The sequence below is a fragment of the Dromiciops gliroides genome, chromosome 2, assembly GCF_019393635.1.
Source record: "Dromiciops gliroides isolate mDroGli1 chromosome 2, mDroGli1.pri, whole genome shotgun sequence".
Classification (NCBI taxonomy): Eukaryota; Metazoa; Chordata; class Mammalia; order Microbiotheria; family Microbiotheriidae; genus Dromiciops; species Dromiciops gliroides.
In genome coordinates, this window is record NC_057862.1 from 126015240 (window position 1) to 126033015 (window position 17776).

Sequence of the window (17776 nt, forward strand, 5' to 3'; positions counted from 1 at the left end):
GGGGAGAGAGAGACAGAGACAGAGAGAGACAGAGAGACAGAGAGCACTGAATAACTGGATCTGAGGCTGTTATATTTTGGAAGAGGACATTAGAGAGGGCTTTTACTATCTAATAGAATTTTAAATTCCCTTCACCTCCCTGAAACAGTCTCTCAAACAAGCCCCAATGTCCATTCATTTTAAGTAAACCTGAGGAAATTTTCTAGATTTGCTTATATGAAAGGAAGCAATGGGGAACAGGGATCTAAAAACCTCTAATTCCAGATTCTTCCTTTAACCGTTGTGTTGTGTTCTAAAAGATCTATCCAACAAGTGAGTGGCAAAGCATTAAAAATTCTCTCAGTTGCAATACATACTTGGGAAATCTAGACTCTTCTCTATAGAATGTTAGCTCCTAAAGAACAGGGACTGGGGTTTTTTTTAGTGTCTGTGAATATCCAGAATCTAACATGGTGCCTTGCATAGAGTAGGGGCCTAATAAATGCTCATTGAATTGAATAGCACATCCATTTTCTTATCCATAGAATTGGTATAGCCTCTACCAACAAGTCTTAGAAGACTAGGAAAGCTTTGAGAATTCTGAGCCACAGAGCTGAGTACAATAGTGCCTACATATAGTAGGTACTTAATAAATGCTTATAGATTGACTGACCATACTTGTTATAGGACTTGTTCAGCAGTTCAATAGCACAAAATGAACTGGACTTAGACTCATGAATGAAATGAGAAGGGTTCAACCTTAGTAGTGATAATTTCTATATGATTATGGGCAAGTCACTTAATATCTCTGAGTTTCAGTTTCCTCATGGGTAAAATGGATATGCCCCACCAACCTCATGGAGTTGCAATGAAAGTGCTTTCTAAACCTTGAATGGTAATATAAATATGAACAAATGTTAATGTTAATCCAACAAACAAAGTTAGATGGGATGTTAAGCCTGCAAAGCAAAGGACAGTTAGGTAGAGAGCTAAGGCTTCCAAATTAGCAAACAAATGGTTACACAAGTTTCATCTAATTAAACATCAAACTGCAACACAAAATTAAATGACCTTTAACCAATGTCTAAAATCTCAAGTTGGTTGCTGTACACTGTGGCTGTGAAACAGAAATGTGGGACTAGATGGTATAGGTAATAAATCATTTTCCCTAAGGAGGTATGGTCTGAAATGTTTCATTAGGTTACAATCTAGTCCAGATTTTTCAGGGCAGTCTAAAAGTACAGGAATGTTATTCAAAACTCTAAGAAACTTTCTTTGGGTTCAGCAGCCCCATCACCCGACCCTATGCCTTCTGTTTCCTGGTTCTATTCTCCCATCTCCCCATTACCATGATGACCTTTGTTCCCATGTTCAAATCTCACTGCAGCTTTTCCCTTAGAGAATCTTAGCCCAGTCTAATTTTGTGATGCAGGCTCATTTGTCCCAGGAAACAATACAAGGGGCCTTAGGTGAGGATGGATAGGCACCGGCAGAGCTGTGGTGGCTCAGAAGCAGAATAACCAGGTAGAATATGAGTCCAAGATTAATGTAAGGACATCGAAAATAACACGCCCCAGCATGGAAATGCAACTTTTCAAACTACTACATCTATCTTGGAAATTGGCTGAATTTCTTCTAATATTCTTTCAAGGTCCTCTATGAGTCACTCCCAAAATGATGGATCCTAATGGCTCAGAATATCTGTAAAGCTTCTGTGCCCGGCCATCTTCTCTTTTAACATTGTGACTCATTCTACTCTTGCAAACCAGAAGCAGAAAGAATAGGCAGAGAAATCCATCTTTACATTATAATGGCATCTCACCTACCAGCATACAACCATGATGGGCTATTACATGACCCAGATCACATATCAGAAATTGAGTTGGCTTATGATTCTGATCTTATGGGACTTGGCATCTTTTCAAGTCATTTCTATACTGTCTTTTTGGAACAAAATAATAAAAGAATAAATTGGAAGCTGAGGACTAGCCTGGCTTTCTTATAGTTGTCTTTTCTGTCTGGAAGTTTAGTGGGACAGGATAATGATGTTTCAGTGTACTTTCCTGGGAATGTGAGGGAATCTCCAAGTCACACCGGAAATCCCATGAGTATATCTCCATTTAAGTGTATCTCCATTTCACCATTGACTTGGACATATGTCTGCCTCAACACAGTAGGACAGCTAGATGATGAAGTGGATAGAGTGCCTAGCCTGGAGTCAGGAAGACTCATCTTCCTAAATTCAAATCTGGATTCAGACATGTAATAGCTATATGACCCTGGGTATGTCACTTAACTCTGTTTGCCTCAGTTTCCTCTACCATAAAATAAGCAAGAGAAGGAAATGGCCAACCACTCCCGTATCTTTGTCAAGAAAACCCCAAGTGGAGTCACAAAGAGTTGGACATGACTGAAACAACTGAACAAAAACATTAGGACATGATATGGCTTTTTGTTAGCTAAGTAGCTCCCTGCTCGGTACCTGATAATCCTGGTGCGTTTCCTAGAATAAGGAGTGATAACCTTGAAAAGCAGCTCCATTGCTCCATTAATCCCCAGCATCGCTGCAGTCGTGACTGAGTGGAAAAGACAAGAGTAACAAGAGTTATAGGACCAGTAGGAACCAAGCTGCCTTAACCTTAGAAAATGAACCCAAAAGCCTAGGAAGTATACCACTTGTGAGGTTCAAATATAATATAATCTATAGAAAATGGATCCAATCTGGGACAGATGCACTTTGACTTCTGACTTCTCCCATTAAACACATCCTTTTTATTACCAGGGAGAATGGGCAAGAAAATTGGTGCACAGAAATTCACTCCATGGTGGAACAAGGTTTCTGATCATCCCCTCAGTATTTCTCTATATAAATAGCAATGTTTCTGGGTCCCTCTCCTTTCCTCCCATCCTCCTATCCCTGCAGAAAGAATACCAAAGTTGTAGAAAATGCCTGCTGGAACTGTGATATCTCACTGAAGGTCCCACAATGATCAAGCCAAATCATTGGGACAAAGGATTTAAAACTGGAAGAAGAAAGACTAGAGAGTATTTACTCCAATCCCTTCATTTTGCGGATGAGAGGTCAGAAAATAGAGAGCATTTTGTCTCAGTTCATCCAGGAGTAGAAAGCAAAGCCAGGATTTAAACCCATGTCCTCTGATTCCACATTCAGTACAATTTCCACTCATGAAAATAAGGTTGGATATGAAGCCTCTTGAGAGAAGAACACTCTCAATGGCAAGGTAGAAGAGTAAGGCTCCCATATTAGTAAACAAATGGCCATCCAAGCTTCAACTAATTAAACATTAAACTGCTACACAAAATTAAAACAACCTTTTGCCAATGTCTAACATGTCAGATTGGCTGATCTGCACTGTGGCAAGTCTCTAGATACAAGGATGTACTAATTCAATTGAGCTTAGAATAATTTTTCTAAATTGTAAAGAACAATTTATCTTGCAGGGAATCTGTCTTCCATTTCTGCATAGGCAACAAGATATCTTCCATCTTTGAATCAGTTACAGCTGAGGGAATGATCTGAGTGTTCCTTCAACTCTCTGCTAGAATTTCAAAGATATTATCTATTGCCTCCTACTGGAGGGAGCAGAGTAGTTATCCCTAGCACTCACTTTGATTTTTCAGTTTGCCTGAATGGATGGTGACAAATATGGCACCAAGGCCTGGAAAAAGAAGCTCTAGAAGGTCATAGTCTGATCTCCTTGCTTCTAATCTAGAAGAAGGCAAAAAGAAATGGGACCTAGGTAAACTATTGACCCTTGGTAAAATTGTTGGTTGGGTAAAACACCAGGCTTTCAGTGTCCACACTGACTGTGATGCAGAGGACAAAAGTGTAGAATCTGAAGTAGAGAGAGAATAAGAATAAGAAACTGAAAAAAAAAATAAATTTAAAAATAATAATAATAAAAATTAAAAAAAAAAACAAAAAAAAAGAATAAGAAACTGACACTGGTTTCAGCAGCCAGCAGGAGCTCTGGATAGCTGCCTGAGGCTGGGCCTCTGGCAGCTCTATAAACATACCCTATTGGACATCTGGGAGCTGCCAAAGGGCCCATTGGCTTTTGCAGCCTTATTAGGGCCCTAGCCAAGTCATCTTGCTGACAGGGAATGTTTGGAGAGCTTACTGGTGCCTTCTATAACACCAAACAATTCATTAAGGCAACAGCAATGTACAGGTTGCCTGAACTCTGTTATTCTCAGATCATTACATATGCTGTATAAAGTAGACTGTACAAATGTTTCCAAAGTATATTACAGAATAATTGCAACAGTAAGTGTGGCTTTAAGATAGGTCTCAAATGTTCACTGAGCTACCTTTTGCCCACAACAAAATCATTGGTCTTCTCAGAACTACAGACTGGAGGAGGGTCCCCATCCCAAATAGATATCTAAAGCCCTTTGGTTAGGATCAAGGTTGACATAATGAAGAGACACCTAAGCACAGACAAGAAGGAAAAAGAGAAATGGTGGGAAGTCATGTGACTGACGTTTTTTTGTTGATCTAGACCTGTGAACTCAATCTACTAATGATGATATGCAAGATGTCTCTAAATTGTAGTCTTAGGGAATTATTTGAGGTTCCGAAAGGTCAAATGACTTTTTTATGGTTACACAGATGAATTTTTCAGAAGCAGGACTTGAATCCAGCCATAGCAATCTCCAAGACCATCCCTACACCATTATGCCTTTTAACTGATTTTGTTTTTATTCCTCAGAAAATGTATATAAAGTACTTCCAATTTTTAGACCTAAAATTGGTAGCCATAGTAACTCTTTGTGGGGGCAGGTAGATACGACAGTGGATATAGTGCCAGATCTGGAGTCAAGAAGGCCTAAGTTCAAATTTGACACTTACTACCTGTATGACCCTGGGCAAGTGACTTAACCCTGTTTGCCTCAGTTTGCTCATTTGTAAAATGACCTGGAGAAGAAAATGGCAAACCATTCCAATATCTTTGTCAAGAAAACCCCAAATGGGGTCACATAGAATCAGATACAACTGACAAGACTTCACAAAGTCACTCTCTGACCTCAAAGTTGCTCTACACCTCATCACTGAAAGGCAAATTGACATAATGAATAGAGAGCCGGCCTGGAGTTCTGCTTGTTTTTGTGCTCCTGTTCTTTGCTATATAAAGGCTCTCATGCACTTTCATCCATTTCTCCATGAAAAGTACTTGGTTAGGGAAGGAAGGACACTGGAATTACTTTTGCTTGCAGCCATGTTGGAAAAGCAGTGATGCATAGTTGATACAGGGCTGACTTTGAAAGCAAGAAGTCGTGCCTCTGACACATAGTGACTGTGTGATTACATAGCCTCTCTGAACTCTAAGCAATTCTCCAAGACTCGAAGTTTCAGAGAAGATGTTTACTTGAATTGGGAGAGGAAATGAATTTCCTCATCAGAATTCTTCATCCCCAGGAGATCACATGTTCAGTCCAAAATTTGCAAAGGGCTCTACATTGGAAATCTAATTTTATCCTCACAACAAACCTTAGAAGGTAGTACAGATGTCTATTCTGCCCATTTTACAGATGAGGAAATGAAAACAGAGGGATCAGCAATTTGGGAAGAGCCCAAGCATGGACTAGAAGCCAGGGGCTTTAAGCTATAGGCTTTAAGGGACAAGAAGAAAGGAAGTGTGGGGGGTTTGCTGAGACTTTGAAGGATTCCTTTTGGATCAGACTCAGGACTCTGCAAGGCAGAAGTGATCAAAACATAAGCTCTTGTCTATCACAGCTCCATCTCCTCAAAAGCAGCTGTCATAAATCTAGTCAATTAATTAATCCCACTTATCCTCTCTCTTCTTCCTTCATTCTCCTCCTTCCCCCATTCTCTTCCAGCCCTTTCTTTTCCTTATCTCCTTCATATAGACCCCCTACATCTTCCTCCTCCTCCTCTTCTTCTTCTTCTCCCTCTTTCTCCCCGCTTCTTCCCCCCCTTTCCCCTCCCCTCCCCTCCCCTTCCTTACCCTCTCCTCTCCTCCCCTCCCCTCCCCTCCTCTCTCTCTCTCTCTCTCTCTCTCTCTCTCTCTCTCTCTCAAATAAATACACATACATATTGTACTGATTTCTAGCTCTTCAAGAATTTTTCAGTAGGTTCCCTTGAACAAGAGCTAAATATAAATAATCAACTTACCTCTAGAGGCAAAAACCTGCAGTGCCCAGAGACAATGGATGAGATTCTGGTTGTGAGACAGATTTTTCCTGGCCAGAATCAATGTCACATCAAGTGCCTCCGATTCCAGGGCTTTCTGTCCAAACTTTTTGTCTAAGAAAGCACATACAAAGAAATCAGTCCAGAAGTGGCTTCTGACACTGACTCTAAGCAAGTCACGTAGTGCAAATGCAAAGCATTACAAGTCAGATTGTCATGGTATGAGGATGTAAGGATAAAGCAATTTATACTAAGTGTTTCACTGGAGTACTACATAGCCCAGCAGCACTAAGAAGCCTATAAATTGTACTCTTCTTAGTATTGCCCACCAAGCTGATCCTGACTTCCCAATATAATATTATGTAACTATCATAAAAATGATACCAGGGGGCGGCTAGGTGGTGCAGTGGATTAAGCACCGGCCCTGGATTCAGGAGTACCTGAGTTCAAATTCGGCCTCAGACACTTGACACTTACTAGCTGTGTGACCCTGGGCAAGTCACTTAACCCCCATTGCCCCGCAAAAAAAAAAAAAAAAAAAGGCAAAACAAACAAACAAAAAAATGATACCATACTATCAGGTTTCTAAGTAGATCTCCCCTCATTCTCTACTTTGCTTTGAGTTTCTGAAGAATTAATAACCCTCACTTGTTAAAAATGCAACTCCTCTATTTGTACCACTGAACCTATCCTCTCCTCTGCTCTAGGAGGAATGTCTTGGATCCTTGGATCTCTCTCCTTCCCCCTACCCCTTCTTTCTCTCTCACTTTTTTGCTCTCTAAGTATATACATATATGTATATGTATGTATATACACATATGCATATATGTGTATGTATATATGTTGTTGTTCAGTAGTTTTTCAGTCATGTCTGAAACTTTGGGACCCCATTTGGGGTTTTCTTGACAAAGATACTGGAGTGGTTTGCCATTTCCTTCTCCAGCTCATTTTACAGATGAGCAAACTGAGGCAAACAGGGTTGAGTGACTTGCCCAGAGACACACAACCAAGATGTGTTGAGGCCAGATTTGAACTCAGGAAGATGAGTCTTCCTTGACTCCAGGCTTGGCATTCTATCCAATTCACCACCTAGCTGCTCCCTATACATACACACACACACACACACACACACACACACACACACACACACAAACATACCTCCCTCTCTCTCTCTCTCTCTCTCTCTCTATATATATATATATATATATATATATATACATACAAACACACATATATATGTGTGCATGTTTATGTGTCCTACTTTGCATAAGATATATCCCAACCTTAGAATTCACTTCATTCTTACCTCTACTTCTTAGAATACATAGTTTTTTAAGGTTGACTTCAGATGTAATCTCCCCTCTGAAGTGTCATAAAAATGATACCAGGGGGCGGCTAGGTGGTGCAGTGGATTAAGCAGTGTCAATTATCTTCTATTTATTTGTCTGTGCATATATTTTTCTACCATATGTATTTATGTATTATACAGATAAATGGATAGATAACCATATCAATATAGCTATATATATATACATACAGATATACATGCATACACACATATATGTGCATATATGATCTCATTGACCCCTAGGATTCATCCAGACAAGTGACTTCCAAATCTATATGTTCAACCTTAATCTCTTTGGTAAAATTTAGTCTTGCATCACTTACTGTCTGCTGGATATCTCCACTAGGATGCTCATAAGTATTTCAAGCTTGGAATATCCAAAATGAAATTGATTGTCAGACTCTTCCTCCAAACTTCCCTATCTCTGTTAAGAACTTATTATCCTACCCAGTCCCCAGATTCATTATCTTCTCTTTTCGTTACCCCATATACAAAAATTGTCATGTCTTTTGGGTTCTACCTCCACAGGATATCTTTTATTCATACTTTTCTCATTACTCATAGACCTACTCTACTTCAGTACTCATTCACCTATTCTCATCACCTGTTGGCTAAATTACTGGAATGATTTCCTGTTTCTATTCTTTCCCCATTTAACAATAAACTCTTCATAAAACTACCAAAAATAATTTCCCTGCGGAACAATTTTATTATCCTTAAGAGTTAGTTTAAAAAAACATCTCAGCCTGGAAATTAAAGTTTCCCCTAATCTGATACCAATCTCTTTCTAGACATTTCATGTTATTTCCCTTCATACAATCAATATTACAATTATGCCATCCTATCAAATGTTCTCTGAAATTGGCATGCGATCTCCTTGACTTTGTATAAGGTGTCCCTCAATTCTAGAATATATTCTATTCTTACCTGCACTTCTTACAACATATAGGTTCTCTTTAATTTGACCTCAAATGTCATCTCTCCTGTGAAATTTCAATGGTCCTGTATACATCTATGTATATGTTGTTTCCACCAAGCAGAATGCCCTTTTTAAGGCTGTGGCCTGTTTCATTTGTTATTGTGTATCTTCGAGTTCACTAAAACTCCAGATCTACATACAAATCATTACCTAACTCCCTGTCTCCTATCCTGTACTTGGGCAGTGGATTTTTGGACCCATTTATGATTTCATGTTTATCCTTATTAAATTTCATCCTATTCATTTTAGCTCATTGTTTTCATTTGTGGTCTTGACCATCAACAAATATATTTTTTATTCCCTCTCAACTTTGTCATCTTCAAATATATCACCTATGTCATCATCTAAGGCATCAATAAAATTACTAAGAAGAGAGCCAAGGACATCCCTATGAAGCACTCCACTAGAAACCTTACTTCAACAACCTAGACAAAACCCTGATTTTAGTATGGGTGATCTATAAAAGAATAAAGCTATCCTTGTGCAATTATTTCCATGGATACTATGAAAATAGCTATTCTATTAGAGGTTCATTTATAACATTTGAAGTTCCCAGTATCACTTTCATTATTACAAAAAAAAGTTTCATTCCATTTGGCCTCAGGGTTCAAGGGCTGTTGGTACCTCTCTGGCCAACCTTGACCAGCAGCCTTAGCAGAGGCAAGAGGATGTTGTAGTCTGGGGAAGCTGTCCGAGCAGAATCCACCAAGGTCTGGAGGAGGGCTTCACTGCCTCCCTTGCTAATCATGTAGTGGATCCTTCGATCTGTGCCTAAGGAAGGGAATAAGAATAGAATCATTAATCATGATTTTAGAAAACAGGAAATGGGACTAAAAAGCTGGGCACAAGAAGGAATTATTCAGTTTACTTTAAAAAAGACTGGGAGAGACAAATTATTTCCATTTCCTAAACTATTCAATGTTTATAATTTAGGAAATTAGGGAAAGATATCAATTATAATTTAAAGGAACTACAAGAGTCATCTACTCTATCCTTCTTCTGTGAGGTCATGAGGGTATTATATGTAATAATGATGGAGAGAAAGAAAAGAGCATAACCCTTTCACTAGAGCAGGTAAAATCAATTTCTAGACATTAATACTTTGTTGAGTTTGCAATTATCATCAGTGTGGGTACTATTCTCAACGCAATGCCTCTATGCCTTTTTTCTTATCCTGAGTAATTCATTCCCATGTTTTGTTTTGTTCTGTTTCTGACAAATCCTCCATAGCAGAACCATGTTACCTAAAGTGGAGGTCTTAAATAGCTCAACTGAGACCCTAGGTACTTTCCTAGGATTTTTTTAAAGTTATGGGAATACTTGATTGGGGAAGGAAAGAAGACTTATTATTAGGAATATCCTTAAAGAGCAACCTTAAATAAGACAGCAGGTATTCCCTCTAGACATGTAATTGATAGTCAATCATGTTAAACATTTCCTATGTGCCAGGCACTATGTTAAGTGCTGTAAATCAAAGAAAAATCCAAAACAAACTCTGCCCTCAAGGAACTTACCTTCTCAATAAGGGAAAACAGCAATTTTTAGAATGATATACATAAGACCTATACAGAATAGATGGAGGGTTGCCTTTCTTAGAAGAAAAAACAATAAGATCTGGGAGGACCAGGAAATGCCTCCTGCAGAAAGTAACATTTGAGTTAAGTCTTGGAGGAAGCTAGGGATTCTGTGAGGTCAAGGTGAGGAGAGAGGGCATTCTGGACATGAGGAATGGCCAGTGAAAAGACATAGAGGATGTGGAACATCATGAATGATGAACAGCATGTATGGCTAGAATATTGAGTATCAGGAGGAAAATAATGCTTGGAAGGACAGGAAGGAGCCAAACTGCAAATATATATATATATATATATATATATATACACATACATATACATACATACATATATATATGTGTGTGTGTGTGTATATATATATATGTGTGTGTGTGTATGTGTATATGTGTATGTATGTGTATATATATATATATTTAGTGGGGCAATTGGGGTTAAGTGACTTGCCCAGGGTCAAACAGCTAGTAAGTGTTAAGTGTCTGAGGCCGGATTTGAACTCAGGTACTCTTGACTCCAGGGCCAGTGCTCTATCCACTGTGCCACCTAGCTGCCCCCAAACTGCAAATAATTTTATATGTCAATTGATAAGTGTTTATTGACTACCTAATATGTGCCCTACATTACACTACGTGCTAAGAATGGAAGAAAAAAGAAAGTCAAATAACTATGTACAAACAAGGTATAGACAGTATAAACTAGAGATAATCTCAGAGGGAAATCCCTAAGACTAACGAGGACTGACAAAAGCTTCTCAAAGAAGGTAGGACTTCAAATGAGCAGGAAATGAAGAGGAAGAGAATTCCAGGCATGGTGGACAGCCAGGAGATTGAGTCGTATGCAAAAAACAGCAAGGAGGTCAGTATTGCTGCATTATAAAATATATAGAAGGGAATAAAGTGTAAGAAGACAAGAAAGGTAGGAAACAGTCAGGTTAGGAAGACTTTCACATCATTTTATATTGAATCCAAAAGATAATACTGCTAGAGTTTACCTCTTCAGGGTGGGGTTCGGGGGGCTCAAGTCTTAGTGTTATGGAGGCTGTTGACACAAAAGTTCTATTCAAACACCTTTCCTCTTAGACCTCGGTGGCACCACCACACTTCTGTGCCCCACTATCAATTTAAAGATAAGCTATTTTCTCTAAATGCCAACATTTCCTGTATTTAAAAGAACTGCCAAGAATTGGAATGGTGGTATTGAGATACTACAGAAAGCCAGTTGGCACACATTAGGAATGCAGAGGAGTGGAGGGAGGATATTAATGCAATAGAAAGGTTAATTAGAGACCTAGAAACAGCCCCAACTGATTCAGCTGCATTGTAGTCTCTCTGCCCATAGACCTAATCTGTCTCCCAAGGCACCTCCTACTGCATCTGGGAGTGAGTAGTTCAGTTTATTTCTATGATAAGTGGGAGTCCACTGTAACATTCAAGCTGTTAGTTAAATCTATTTTTATTTTGGTGGGGGAGGTGGACAGAGAAGGTTTGTCCTCAGTGATAGCGAAAGGCCTCTGGCCTGCCCTTCCTATTCTGCTACTAATAATTAAGCAGAATGAAAAGATGACTGTCCCTTAACATTTGATTGACTTTTTCTTTACTTTCCCCCTTTTCACAGTAGCTTTACTTTTTTGCATTTATACAGTATCTGAGAAGTATTTCAGAGGTGAGTTTGGAGTAAGAAGAATACAGTATATCTCAGAAGATGCCACCAACAAATTAAGTCATATCTAGAAATGGATGAACCAAGTGACCATCAGCTCTGGGACTGGGTCAATAGGAGTTGAGTGAATGAGAAACAATAAAAAAGGACATTTCATTAAGTGTCTTCTTAACAAAATATTAGAACTGCTTCAGTCACAAGGACACCTCAGAAAAGATACCCAAAGCTATGCACATTTCTATGTATACCAGGTTCTCTTTGTCCAACCCATTACCTTCACCTGAGGAAAGTAAATATGGTAATGAAAACACTTACCAACAGAAAGCAGTTCAGTGAGGACCTGGAGGATGTTCAGAATTGATTCTCTATCAGAAGAGCTCTGAAATTGGAACAGAGGAAGTCATCTTTGAGGGGGTGGGACTTGGGATTTACAAGCCTTGAAGTAATAACAGTTGATTCCTTTCCTGCTACCTGTTCTTGGGCCTTGTTACAACAGTCATACCCTTTGTCATTCATTCTTTTTTTTGGGGGGGCTGCTTCTACATGAAATAATATCCTAACCCCTTCCCCAACCTCAGGCTACCCAGACCCCACCTAGGGTATCCAGGCAGGAATGACAACATAGTGACTCACATGACTGGGATGAGAAGGAAGACAACCAGACTGTGCCATTTACCCGGCACATCCATCCTAAGGTCCTTTAGGCCTTACCCTCTGCCCTGCCATTGCATTCCACAGACTCCCAAGCACTGCCCTCTAACCTGTGTATGCATCCTAACGACCCCCGGGTCTTGACACCTGCCCTGCTGCTGTACCCTAAGGACTTTTAGGTCTTTCTATCCAGCCTGCAACTGAACCTTCTTGTATGTGCTATTGCCTCCTATTAGTAGGATCCCCTTAAGAGCAAAGATTATCTTGATTTTTCTATTTGCATCCCTACCACTTAGCATAGTGCAAGATATATCTTAAGCATGTAATAAAAAAAAATGAGTTTTCATTCATCATTCTCATCTACCTGCAGACATGCGCAGGTCTCCACAAACCTAAAACATTTTTGAAAGCCTTCTCTTTGCTCTTCTACTCAAGCAACTATTGTCCCATATTTGTCACCCTATATCCCTACTACTACTTTTTAGTCTTCTTTAGGCCCTCACAATCTAGTTACCATCTTACCATTCTACTGAAATTGCTCTCTAAGACAACAAAGATCTGATTACCAAATTAAATTACCTATTTATTACTTGTCCTTCTTGAATTCTGTGCAGTATATAACATTATTGGCCACCCCCTCCTACTGGATATTCTCATCTCCTCAACTTCACTGACACCCCTACAGTATCTCCTGGTTCTGTGTTTCTTTGACCCATCTCTCTCTGTCTATTTACCTGGTTTATCCTCTTCCAAATCCTTTAAGTTGACTGCTAATGTTGCTCAAGGTTCTTTTCTCTCTCTCTCTCTCTCTCTCTCTCTCTCTCTCTCTCTCTCTCTCTCTCTCTCTCTCTCTCTCTCTCTCTCTCGATATATACACGCTCCTTCCTTTATAAATCACATTCATTTCCTTACTTTCATCAACCACTTCTATGCAGGCAACTCCCAAACTCATGTACAAATTTCTATCCTTCCTATCTAATTATACAGCCATGGCCTATCTTCTGAGCTCTAGACCCATATCCCCAACAAGATTTCTAAAACTGGATGGACCAATACCAACATCTTCAAAACCAGCTTATTATTCAGCCCAACCCACCCTTCCCCACCAAAACAACAAAAACAACCACTGCTTCTTTTTCTGACATCTGTTTCTACCAGTGATATTGCTATTCTCTACATCTTCTCCAGTCAACTTTACTTTGCATATACAATCAGATACCAAATCATATAGATTCTATTTCTTCAACATCTCTTACATCTATACTTGGTATAGGCCTTCATAACCACCTGCTTAGACCATTACAATTAAGTCCAAATAGGTTTTCACACCTCCCCTTCTTCTCCACTCAAATACATCCTGCTGCCAAAATATTCTTCCTGCACTGATCTGATGATGTTACATTTTTGCTAAAAAAAAATATATCCTCCGGAAATTAAAAAGAATAAAAACTCCTTTTTTGACATTCAAGACCCTTTACAATCTAGTACCACCATAGACCTCTTTAATATCAATCTCTTTCATATACTCTTCATTCCAATCACTTTGGACCTTTTTTTTGCATTCATATTACCTTTATGTTTTTCCTTGCCCTCATTTAAACTGTATCCTGTGCTTAGAATGATCTTCCTTTGGCCTCTTGAATTCATATGCACCATCAATTAAACCCCAAAGAAAATAACACTTATTCCATGCTGAAAATGCTACACCTTTGTTAAACCCCTAAATAAAATGGAAGCTCTTCCATGAAAAAAAAAAATGATACCCGTCCTGATTGCCTTTGTCAATAAATAACTTCACTGTCTGACTCCCCTCCCCCCACAAACACACACACCATTCCTAGCAATTCTGCACCTCTAATCCATCAGGCAATATTGTATCATTACCTGTACCTTATCCATGGCTCGCCCTATGAGGACAGCAACTATATATAAACTTTGACTGGACTAGTACTTTGAAAGCAATAAGAACTTAATAAAATTTACCCGAATGTTGAATGAAAGAGCAGACTGACATTTATGTAACAATTTTATGCATAACTTCTTCACAGCAACCCTATGAAGTAAATAGTACTAGTACTATTATCCTCATTTGGCAGAAGAGGAAACTGAAGCAGAGAGGGTAAGTGTTTTTCTCAGGATCACACAGCTAGTAAGTGTCTAAGGCCATTTAAACTCAGGTCTTCCTGACTCCAGTGCCACATGCATAAAGAGATTAAGGCTCAAATAATTTAAATAATTTCCTCAAAGCAAAAGCTAGCTAACCATGAAGCCAGAAATTGAATCTTGGTCTTCAGGAAGACAACAGTTTGATGGAAAGAGTATTAGACTTAGACTCAGACAGTCAAGGGTTAAGTTCTTGATGAGCTAATTTTATGAATTCTGGCAAGTTGTGTGAGAGAGTTATAAGATTTGGTTTCCCTTATCTGCATGAAGGTGATGATAATACTTCTGCTGTCTACATATAAGTTGTGCAAATCAAGTAAAATAACACATGTAGAGTGCTGTGAAAATTTTGAAATGTTACTGTATATAAAATTCACCTATTAGGAAAGTAGTCAGATTCTAACTAAGTCTAGGGCTGTTTCTAATATACAAATTCTGTGCTTCATTAGGTTGCACTATAGTGGGGGAGGCTTCCTGAAGTTGTAGGACTATGTGAGGAAAACCAGGATGAACAACCACCACCATAGATATCCCACTTGGATGTTTGAAACATGCTACCATCCAGGTATGTATGTATCAGGCTAATTTTACTTAGTAAACCTTCCCTGGGGACTTAACTTTGGGAGATACAGCAGTAAAATGAGCTCTAGAGGGAACATTGATGGGCCACAGAAATAGAACAGGGGAAGGTGACTTTGAAAGACCTATATAGCACATTTACCACCGTTATTTATCAGCAGACTTGTTTTTCAAATCAAGAGCTTATGACAGTGAAGAGAGATCACCTAAAAATGTCCTGATAAAAAGAGCCAGACTACCCAGGCTTAAAATGATGTTTGTATGTTTTATTACAGACCTTATCATTAACTGTTCAATCTAGAAGGGACCTTAGAGATCATCTCATATAGACCCCTTATTTTACAGAAGAGCTGTCAGTTACCTGTCCAAGGTCACATAGTTCATCAGTGATGACACTGTCTGAAAGTTCCCCATCTAGCATTCTTTCCATTGTACCACATACCAAAGTACCTTACTATTCTTATCTATACCCTGGGGCTAATTACAACAATAAGCTCCTCCATCTGAAAAGGATCTCAAGAAGTCATCTAGCCCAACCTCAAGGCAACACAGCACCTTAGCTTATGACATTTCCTTAAAGCTAAGTGCTTACACTCCTCTTCTCTAGTCTCACCCCATTAACAGTTTCCTTCCTTTGATTTATTATAGTTCTCTTATGAGCACCACACAATCTAGCAAAATTTGCTGCTTTGCATTTCTTTTCTAATTGTTTTGTAAATGGATGTAGGGAGATCCCATCCAGAACCATTCATCCCAGGCAACTTGCCATCTCTCCTCCCAATGCCCCACATATTCCCACTTGCAATGACATGCTCCAGACAAGACCTTTAGAGATCATGTTTCCTCTAGCCACTATATACACATACATTCCTGGATAAGGAATATATATCTTGCCACTGGACCCAGATGGCTCTGGAGGAGAAAGTGAGGCTGGTGACTTTGCACAGCCATCCCTCATTTAAAATCCAATTCACTGCAAGTCTTGACATCACCCTGATGTCACGGTCCTCTTTGAGAATGAAGGACAAAAAACAACATGTGCTTCACAGCTCCTAGGCAAAGGACAGAAAGTCACTATTTATTGTGACTGAAGATTCCATTCCCTTATTTACTTTTCCAATTCAGGGCTTTATAAGTTATATCTATTAGTGTCCTTATAGGAAAAGTGGATGAGTTCAATCTGAGAATTTGAGATATGGTAAAGCAATCTTTAAAGGGAAGGGGAAGCAAAGGGGACAGCACCATGATGTCTAAGCATTACAGTAATAGGTTCTATGTCAATATCATATAGCAAAGAAACATTTTTGTACTATTTTTATCTTTTTTATATTTAAAAAAATTATTTACTTTTGACATCTTTTAAAAGTTTTGAGTTCCAAATCCTCTCTCCCTCCAGCTTTTCCTCTATCCACTGAAAAGGCAAGCAATATATCAATTATACATGTGAAAATCATGAAAAACATATATATATATATATATATATATATATATATATATAACAAAGAACTATGTGGATGGAATTGGTTATCTTGCTATAATTCTCACTATGAATACTTGTTCATCTGAATTTTTAGAGTAGTTCTCAGTTGTACCAGCCCAATGAATGAAGTACTCCTTCTCTTCACACCAGCACATATGGTGCATTCAGGCTCTGACTGAAGGAATAATATTGGAAGGATCTGAGCTATCTTTTTTCCTAGCTCCTGCACCTGCCTTTCTTTTGGGCCCATTTGGACTTTTCAAAAAACGACTTTTTTTATAACAATCGTTTGGCTGAATATTGGCTAGCAATAAAGTACGTCTTATTCATTCATTCAACATTGTTCTAGGGCTTGTTAGAATACAGGATGAATAAGACACATGTCTGCCCTTGGATAGATTATTACAGTCCTATAGGAGAGGTGAGATAGCTTTACAAGTAATTAAAATACAAGACAGGATGTATAATATAGGTAAAGTGTTTCTTTCATAGTTCATATATTTAAAGTAGAAAAGTTGCTCACAGATAAGAAAATAAAAGCTCCTTATGTTACAATGGTAGAAAATGGGTCCATGAGTGGTTAAGTGATTCACACAAGGTTATGTATGTAGTAAGAGGCCAAGCTGGAACTTGAATCCAGGTCCTCTGACTTGAAATCTTAAATTATTTTCATTATACAACATGTAAGTTCAAAGAAGGGAGAGATTGGATTAGGGCAAGAGAAGAACAAGGTGGGGTGGGTCAAGAATAAAGGAAAATTCATGAAGATGTGGCAGTTGACAGAACATGGAGAATATGTAAAATTTCAACAGGTAGATCTATAAAGGGAAAGCATTCTGACAGATGGAGGCCTTTTTCCAAGAACAGGTCTCTTGTCATCTGCCACCCCCTGCCAGGAAATAATGCTTCATCATAACCAGTCAGGGCACAGCTCCCCTTAAAAGAGGGGTGAAGATAATACATATCTTATCTAATCAACTTGACAAGGTGACTAAAAGAGCTGTTAGCTATCACCTAACTTCTGACATCCTTGTTATACATAGATCCATCACTGCTTTCTCCTATCTCCTTCTTTTATCTTCCTCTTCCCTCCCTCCCAATATGTCTCCTGCTCACCATGATCTGAGACTTCTTAACTTGTAAGTATACACAAGTTGTTACTCTGTGTTCCTACTGCTATTGACCCTGGCAC

The 17776-nt window shown here is 38.8% G+C and overlaps 1 protein-coding gene across 1 annotated transcript in view; it reads right to left on the reverse strand.

Moving 5' to 3' along the window:
- Positions 1–17776, reverse strand: part of AGBL1 (AGBL carboxypeptidase 1) — a 922430-nt gene that overhangs the window by 831493 nt on the left and 73161 nt on the right. Inside the window, 4 exon segments of the mRNA XM_043981214.1 lie at positions 2462–2555; positions 6137–6268; positions 9106–9252; positions 12027–12090. Coding sequence (XP_043837149.1) covers positions 2462–2555; positions 6137–6268; positions 9106–9252; positions 12027–12090 — 437 coding nt within the window.